Source organism: Durio zibethinus, chromosome 24 (assembly GCF_047325235.1).
Source record: "Durio zibethinus cultivar Kanyao isolate XHJ-2024 chromosome 24, ASM4732523v1, whole genome shotgun sequence".
Lineage (NCBI taxonomy): Eukaryota > Viridiplantae > Streptophyta > Magnoliopsida > Malvales > Malvaceae > Durio > Durio zibethinus.
Window position 1 is genome coordinate 5,512,424 of NC_143185.1, and position 9,522 is coordinate 5,521,945.

General features: G+C 30.6%; 1 protein-coding gene across 2 annotated transcripts; it reads left to right on the plus strand.

The window, feature by feature from the left end:
• Positions 1-3,742: 3,742 nt before the first annotated feature.
• On the plus strand, positions 3,743-6,749 carry LOC111316017 (two-pore potassium channel 3-like). 2 transcript variants are annotated; one of them, XM_022918031.2, is made up of 2 exons: positions 3,743-4,883; positions 5,369-6,749. In XM_022918031.2, the coding sequence occupies exons 1-2, from the start codon at positions 3,856-3,858 to the stop codon at positions 5,409-5,411; spliced, it is 1,071 nt and encodes a 356-aa protein (XP_022773766.2). In that variant the 5' UTR covers positions 3,743-3,855; the 3' UTR covers positions 5,412-6,749. The 2 variants fall into 2 exon arrangements, with proteins under 2 accessions (XP_022773766.2, XP_022773765.2); XM_022918030.2 differs by having other exon boundaries at positions 3,752-4,883; positions 6,099-6,749.
• The last annotated feature ends 2,773 nt before the right edge of the window (positions 6,750-9,522 follow it).

Consider the following 9,522-nt stretch of genomic DNA (forward strand, 5'->3'; position numbering starts at 1 on the left):
CATTATTAAAAATTTTGAAAGGGACAAAGTAAATAAAATCTTTTATTGAAAATTTTTCTAGATACCCTGATACTTTAATGATATTTTAAAGGAATTTGCTCACCTACGTATTTATTAAGAATCTCTACTTGGACTTTCTTATAATCTCATTATTAGATATTTCGTTTACTTTTTTCTTTCTCATTTAACTTTTATTTTAATTCTAATTTTTACTTTTGATTATTATTTTTAATGAATTAAATTTTGTGAAAGATAAAATTAATTAATCACAATATTAATTTCATTACTAAAAGAGTAGTTACGTATTGTTTTATCATCAACTAATATAATTTTAGGAAAATAGATAAATAAAATTCTTTTGTATTGAATATTTTCTTAAATACTATATTACTTTGATAGTATTTTTTTTAGAAAAATATTTCACATAGATATTTTAATAAATTACTATTTGAACTTTCTTAAACTCTCATCCTTAAATTTTTTATATTATTATTATTATTATTATTATTATTATTATTATTATTATTATTTGCATGAAACTAGTGTGCATAGAAAATAAATTGAATAAAAAATAATTTACAATATAAAAAAATAAATTGTATGAAATTAAATTTAACATGAAAGTTCAAATCACACAAATATCATAATATATAAGATTTAAGTTTAAATTAAATTTAATAGCATAAAAGAAACAAACGTATAATATATAAAAGAAACAAATGTACTGTAACATTTATTAACCTATAAAACTAAGTTATAAAACATGAATGATGGAACCTCGAAATCATGTCATTTTTAAGCTTTCTTTACCGTATAGGATAAAAAAGTATGAAAGCTTTAAGCTTTCTTCATGATGGCACTCTTTTCTTTTTTTCTTTTTTTAGTAAGCTTAAATTGAACTTAAAAGCATGAAAGAGATAAACATAAAAGACAAATGTATTATAAAATTTTTTAACCTATAAACCCTAAGCTAAGAAACACGAATGAAGGAACCTTGAAATCATGTCTAGTTTTGAGTTTTCTTTCCCTCTTGTATACAACCTAAAACAAAAATATGGGAAGTGGGAGCTTTGAAATTATAAGCCTACCTTTACTTTCTACCATTTCCTATAAACGGCCATCATATGAATAAATAGCCAATGGGTAAAGCTCTCTCCATACATACAAATAATCATTATGTAAAAAAAACCCTAAAATGTGTAAAGGTTTCCCCTCACTTATCTTTCTTAAACATTTCTTCTTTTTTCTTTTTGTACTTCCACTTCTTTCCATTTAATGCTAGAAAATAATGAGGAAAAGGGGGTATGATAATATAATAGTACTTGATGTTACAAGCCCCATCATTTTTTTGTTTTGAAAAATGCCTAAAATTCCATAACTCTTAAGACTCTAACCAAGCTTACCAGCATTAGCTACCTTAAAAAAAAGATGAACTTTCAAACCCTCACATAGAAAGGATTTAACAAATGATGTATAGAATGAGGCACGATCTTAACTCACGTGCAATAAAAACCAGTAATTGATACAACTTGACATTTTAGGCTCTAAGTACAAATGAAACAGCAGACATCATATACTTTATGCAAGAAACAAATCATAAATCGTAAAGATGAAAACTTTCAACTACTCATGCACAACCTACCTTAAAAAAAGAATGAAATGACCAAAAGGTAGGAAACTTTTATGGCAGAAAACTCTTATGGCCTTAAGCCTCTGCAAACCTTATGCATGCTAGAACAGAAAAAGACAAACTCTTGAGAAAACCTCCTTACATTTTCTTCTTTATTTTGGAGGCCATTTCACTATTTAAAAAAAAAAACTTCTCTTAAAACCTAAAATAACATTAAACCGACAAAAATGAAGTTGCGAAGTCCATGTACCTTCTTTTTTTTCATCCACATGTAATTATTTGAGATAAAACTTACATCTTTCATGTAGAGAAAGATGAAAAAAAAAAGAGCATCCATTTTTTACAAAAATTAGAATTAGGTGAACAAAAATGAACCTTATGGCAACACACAATACATCAAAAGCAGGAAGAGGCTATTCAAAATGAGATGAAGGAAAGTAACGAAAAAAAGGCATCCACTGAAAAAGATCGAGGGAAAGTTACCTTTCCATTGTGATTTATAGCTTCGTTCCAAAGAAAAAGATAAAAACTCCTTAATTTTTCTATTTATGGTTGATCTTGAACCTCCTTCTTGCTTTCAGTTTCTTTCTTTTTTGTGTTTTTGTTTATTTGGTATTTTTATCCTCTCTTAGTGGCCTCCCAAGGGTTCTTTTTCTATTCTTGATTTCCTCCTAAACTTTTTTTTTTCTTTCTTTGTTGTCTCCCATTTTCTATTCTCTTTTTCTCTCTTTTATGCCCAAAGGCTACTAACTATGTTTTTGTCTGCAGTAGGTTGGTTTTGTGTTGGTGCCACCGACTTTTATTCCATTAGATTGTCTTCTATGCATGTAGACTTTTCGTGATGATAAAATGACTAGGTTGAGTTGGGCTCTCCTAGCCCTTTTCATGTTCCATGCTCTTTATGTAGAGAAAACATGCTCTTTCTTTTTTCTTTTTGGTTTGATTTTGAGCTTTCTCTTTTTTTGTTTGCAAAGAAAATAGTTGGGCTTTTTATTTGGTCAACTTTCAAGCCAAATTCATAACCTTTGTCTTTTACTTTCTTTTCTTAATTGTGCCATCACTATTTTTTGGGCCAATTTTTTTGGTTGGCTTTTATCATTTGGGTTATTTTTAATGGCCAATTTGGATTCAAATTCTTCTTGAGCCATTTTGGGCTCATACCTTGTATTTTTAAATGACTTTCTTATAAGCTTCAAACCGACTCCTAAAATGAGCTTAGATAAACAATATTAAATTGTTTCGAATAAAATTAAATTTCTACAAACTCTTTTTTATAAAATTATCAAAAAGATAAAAAAATAAATTAATAAATGATAGAATTATGAAAAAATGAATGGCCTCTTCATCTAGAAAGAGTGAGGGGTTATGTATATATGAAAGCTTGGTGACCTGCCAAATTGGTATTAGTGAAGTGTGCTTAAAAAAAATCAGATCGGTTTATCACGTCAGCTCAAACTAAATGATTAAAATAGCCTTAAGCCAACTATGAGTCATTTCTTGTAATAAAATATAATTATACATTTATTGACCATAAAATACTCCTACCAAAGAGCATTATACGCATACTTCTACTGTATAAGAAAACCTTACAACCAACCCGATTTGGTTGGTTTAATAGTAACGCCAATTATACCAAGTTTTTGACAATTTTGTTGAAATTTCTTTAGCATTTATTTTTATGCATGCCTTTTTTGGGGGGTCTACAACCATTATGTGAAATAAGAGTTACCCCCCGTATGAAATTTAATAGTATGGCACTTCTATAAATACCTCGTAATGTCATATCTCTTTCGAAACCTAAACCCTTTTATCATAACTTCCACTAATTGCATACCTTGGTCTAGTAGAATAGCATTTCCGATGGACATATCACTAAATCTTAAACCCTACCATAAATATTCATAGAACCAACAACTTGCCCATTTCTTTTATGGCAAAAGCTTACACCAGTCACCAGTCCAGGAAGGCAGGAACTATTGGAGCTTTCATGCGAAATTTTGACCAATTCTGACTCAGAGTGGTTAGTTATCTGTGGTCATACTTTCGCCCGTGCGACTGTTAGATGAACCACCAACAAAACCAAACTTCTCCTACATTAATGGTTTGACTGGTAGTTTCAGTTTTCTCTTTCAGGACTTCCGCTCCATGTGTCCGGGACAAGCGAATTGTCACCATTACCCTAAAAACCGCAGTCTGATTTTTGATGTCATGAAAATTCAATAAATATGGATCAACCTTTTCTTCCCAAGACAGGGCCAGAAGAAGAGTGCAGCAGACGGTCATCATCGATAAGGATCTCACCCGGGTACCTTGATCTTGGCCAGTCACGACGCCAATCCACGGCACATCTCATCACCAATGATGCCATTATCCCCATCATCACAACACCAAAATCTTCCTCCTATGTTAACCTCATTGCCAACTTGAACAAGAAAAGAAAAATCACTCGTCGCTCGCATTCTGCTCCATCAGTTTTCACTGATGTTAGGGAAGCATTTCAAGGTTCCGAAGACACAAAACCGGACTCAAAATCAACTCCTTTCATCGTCCGCCAAGCCTTCATTTGGCTGATTTTATACGTAATAACTGGTGTTTTGATATTCATGACCAATGGAAGTTTCAAGGGCACTGAAACTTTCAAGCCTGTAGATGCCTTGTACTTCATTGTGGTTACTCTATGCACGATTGGCTATGGGGATATTGTCCCAGACACAACATTTACAAAGCTTCTCACCTGTTTCTTTATATTGATTGGTTTCGGATTCATTGATATTTTGCTTAATGGGTTGGTTACTTACATTTGTGATAGACAAGAGTCAGTCCTTTTGAGCACAGTCGATGAGAATCAATTCAACACGATGGTTCAAACATATATGATAGATAAAGCAAAAGGAAGAATGAGAATAAGAATAAAAGTGTGCCTGGCTCTGGTTGTAGTCATCGGCTGCATCGCTATAGGTACAGTAGCGGCGCATTTTCTGGAAAACTTGGACTGGGTTAATAGCTTTTATCTCTCTGTTACATCTGTGACAACTGTTGGTTACGGTGATTTCAATTTCACAACGGTAACAGGGAGGTCTTTTGCAATTCTGTGGCTACTGGTAAGTACATTAGCTGTTGCAAGGGCATTCCTATACCTAACTGAGCTTAGGATTGACAAGAGAAATCGAAAAATCGCGAAATGGGTTCTTCAGAAGAAGATGACGCTGGGGGATTTGGTTGCAGCAGACCTCGATAATGATGGATCCATCAGGTACTAATGATCTTTTACCATACATTCGCACTATTTATTTGAACAATTTATTGTACTTCTTGTACCTATATCCTGGATATATAGTTTTCCTTCATGTCCCAATACATAATTGCTTTACCAGACAGGATGATATTACAAACAATTGAAAGAATTGGCTCATTCACACCAGCAATCAAGGGTTTCATGAAATTACTTTAAAGAACGAATTCAACGTTTCATTTTGAATCCAAAGCTTAGTCCTGTGACATCCAATTAGATTTAAAATTTAAATTTTATCGTCTGTAATTCTTTTTTTATCCTTAGATTAGGGTGTACTTTTTACCTAAAAAATAAAAGTGCCACTCTGCATTTAGTTGCTTGCTTTAGTTGATCTTTGACATGATAAAGGAACAATCAAGACTTTGAGATAGGAGGAATCAGAATTATTCTAAGACACATTGATGAATTGAAGGATATGCAAAATATTTACTTAGTGATTCTTGCAGATATTTTGGGGCAAAAGAAAGACATGAAATTGTTGTTCAATGACACTCTTAGAAAGGAACATATTTCAATTCTCTCCAGCAACAAAGGTCAAAGAAAATGATCAACAGATTTTTATCCTCCTGACTCATGAAGCACCAAGATTGAAAGATAAGTACCACACTTGGTCATACATAGTTCCCAATTACAGTGCCAAATAATTTCTACCAAGTCAGCCATCCCTCTTAATAGTAGTTGCCTAGTAGGTTACATTAGGGTTGAGTATGGGACATATAATCAGTAACAGAGGCATTTAAGTTTCATAGTGGCCCGGCAGAGATTCCAATGAAGAGTAAACAGCTTATAACGTAGAGATAATAGATAAGAGGGTATAATATAGGAATGAAGCATGAGTAATGAGCACAGAAAGCCACACTCTAAGTATGGCTGCATGAACTGAGTTAAGTTACGGGTTTGAATTCGAACTTTAAGAAAGTATCTACTATGTGTGAAGTTTCTAAATCATCATGAATCTGATAGTTTATCATGTTTACAAGTATTTGTTTCAATCAAACTCAGAAGGAAATAACCACCTTCTCTCATCATCTCACTGCATCCCTGCTGTCTGTTTGAGGAGTCATATCATATAGCCATTTGGATGTTTACATTTGCATTATCAGGTTCCTATATTTACACCAATTTTCCGGCGTTTACTGAATGTAATAGATCATTTTGATTCTCTAATGGTTGCAGTAAATCTGAATTTGTAATCTACAAGCTCAAGGAGATGGGAAAGATCGCAGAGAAGGACATCCTGCAGATCTGCAACCAATTTGATGCACTAGACAACAGCAATTGTGGAAAAATTACAGTTGCTGATCTCATGGATAGTGACTGACTAGAATGACGGGAAAAGGCAGGAATCATTTCTGCCCATGGAGATTGCCTAATCGCAAAACTCTTCATGCTGTACAGAAGCAGAACCACAAGGATAGGTGATCATTTTTTCAACTTGTATAAAAGCAAGCAATTAGTGCTACATCCTTCCCATACGGTTATAGTTATTTGAGAAATTCTTTGCAAGTGAAAACAAAGGGATCCTTAGTTTTTTTTTTTAGTACAAAATGAGACCCAGCCTGGGAACATGAGAAGAGATTGCAGCTACTGGAATTGAACCACAAACCTGCTGGATGTCAACTCTTAAGGTTGACTATATGAACCAAGTTAAGCTCTAGATTAGATCCTCAGTATTTTTGCTTGTCATTTGTTATCCTTCACTAATTCAGAAAGATGTCTACTTGGAACTGGTATCAGAGAAATTATAAAATATCGGAGCAGAAAAATTCTCGAAGTTGATCAATTCGATGATGAAAATGCAATGACAAAGTGGATTTATGCTACTTAGTTTTCAGAGTTCATTTAGTTCTTATATGTTAGTAAGTAATGATTTCACCAAAAGATGCTTTCTTGCACACAAACTGCGGGTAACAAAATTGAAGGGGATATCACCTATATGACATCAGCCACAGCAGAATTAATACAAACTCAGCACATATGCTCAAAATCAGAAACATGAATGCAGCAGAACTCACCAAGGATTTCTTCTTTTTGTCTCAAAATATTTGCATTATAATCATGCCGGTAAACCATAAAATTAGAAGTAGCCAGTGATAACTTGTCTCAATCATGTTATGAATTCTCCATCTAGAGCTAACAAATTTAAATTTAGGGAAAGAATAGCATGTAAAAGCTGCGTTTGTTTAAATGTTCTTACGAGGCAGGATTCAAGATACTTTATGTTGGATTCTGCATAATGAATGGAAGATGATATGGAAGATATGGGAACTGCCAATAATGAATGGAATGCCCAATGAGCAAGCCCTTTGGAAGAAAGAAAGCTTGGAATGCAAGTCCGGGCTAAATCGTTACTTAGTGATAGCGACGGATTTATGATTTTTTTAGGGTGTCCATTTATATATATATATATATATATATATATATTTGTTCACAAATTTATTAATTTTATCGATGAAAATGATGTACATAAAAAAAATTTTAATCATAAAAATAAACCTAATCAATCTATACTCAATATGATTCAAACCAAAAAATGACTTGAACTCATAATAATTCAAACTTGAAACGATTTAAATTCAATTTTATCAGATGAATTAAATTTAAATGATTCGAAAAATTAACTTAAAATGATTGAACTTAAATTAAGCATTTTTTAAAAAATTTAATTTAATTAAAATAATAGATACAACATAAATTAGTAGTATACTAGTATTAAATAACTTTTTGTATGTTCAAATTTTTTGCTTATATTTTTTTTATAAACCTTGGAAATTATCTTTCTTATTTATGAGTATCCTTTTACTTATGAGTAAAAAAGATTAAAAATAAAGAATTTCTATTATTATAATTAAATCAATTTTTATGCAATTATACACCATAAATAAAATTATTTTTTTTTACAATTATATATCATAAATAAAAATTTTTATGATATCAAAAATCAAAATTAAAGATATACTACAAATAATAAAAATGTAATTTTGAATAAGTTAATTGCACCTAATGAAATATGATTTTATGTCGATAGTTCATTCATGATCTAATTTTATTGGACTTCAAAAGTTAACGATTTGAACTCATGAATGATCCGAACTTAAGTAATTCGAGTCCTAAATTTAAATGACTAGAATACAAAATAATTTAAATCCAAAATAATTTTAACCGGCAAATTACATGACTTTTTTTTATTTATTTAGAATGACTCAACTAGTGGTGAATTGTGACACTTAATTTTGATGGGACCAATTGATATTAAAATTAAAATACAAATACAAATAAATCAATCCTTAAACAATATCTTTTTATAGAAATAAAAATAAAAATTTACTTTTTAAAATAATAAAGTTGAAACATAAAAATTCAAAATTGATTTTAACCTTTTTTGTTAAAATATATTGCAGGACAATATGAAATAAAGATTTAGAATGAAATTAAAAGTGAAAAATTATACGATATAAAGAAATTTTGAGTATAAGATTATAAGATCATGAGAAATTGTAGTAAGATATAAAGAAAAAGCAAAAAAAAAAAAAAAAGCATTTGGTACTTGATTTAAATTTTAAAGTCTTGTCTAGAAAGCTAAAAAATTAATTTAATTTTTATTAATTTTTCTTGTTTGTATTTTTAAAATTTGTGATAAATTTCTTAATTTTAAAGATTTATAAGAAGTAATTTGTGATATAATAAATGGAGAAATAATAATATGATTTTAACCATTCTTAAATTGTAATTTATAAAATTAATTTATGAAATCAAAAAATAAATAAATGAAATTACAAACTTTAATTTAGAATCAATAAACTTTAATTTATTAAATATATAAACTGTATACAAATATTAAGGGTTATCAAAACTTTGGAGCGACCTAAGACTCCCCTAAGCATCAATGACCATCTTTGGATGCAACTCAAACTCAACCCAATTTGATCCATCATTTGCTAGAGCATCATGGGTATTAATCCAAAAGCCCAACGACACCAATCAAATCCAAAAAAAAAAAAAAAGGAAAAGCAAATTTGAACCTTTTGCACTTCGAATTTAGAATTAGACTGGACGATCGTTTTCGAAAAAATCCATTGTATTTGTCAGTAAATGTAGACACAAAAAGAGAGAAAGAAAAAACCCCTAACATAGAAAAAGAAACCAAGTGTTATAGTCAGAGTATTGACCCACCAAAAGCTTCTTTCAGCCTTTTTGACCTTATCAATCAGATCTATACCTAATTCAAGTTCATACCTGAAATGCTAGCGTGCTAATCCTTTCAATGCATGCATCTCCTCTTATTTGGTAGCAAGAAGCTATCCAAACCTTGGCCCACGTGAGAGAACCCTCAAGTTTGACTTGAACCAATGATTTGATCTAACAACATTTACGTTTATTTTAGTATTACTATTGAAATTAATTTTTGCTTTTAAGAATTACTTTAATCCAATCTCAATATTAAATAATTAAAAAATAAAGTTTTTCAATTTAAATTCTAGTTTATAAATCCAAACGAAAAAAGGTTTTAAAGAGAAGTTTTTCTGGTGAAAATGCACATTTACGATAAGTAATTACTCTATTCTTTTAAATTATTGGGAAATCCATTTTATAATATCAT

Bases quoted from the DNA above. Each gene is read 5' to 3' on its own strand.
- LOC111316017 (XM_022918030.2), top strand. From the start codon at position 3,856: ATGGATCAACCTTTTCTTCCCAAGACAGGGCCAGAAGAAGAGTGCAGC. The intron at 4,884-6,098 runs GTACTAATGATC...TAATGGTTGCAG, and splicing joins GATAATGATGGATCCATCAG to TAAATCTGAATTTGTAATCT.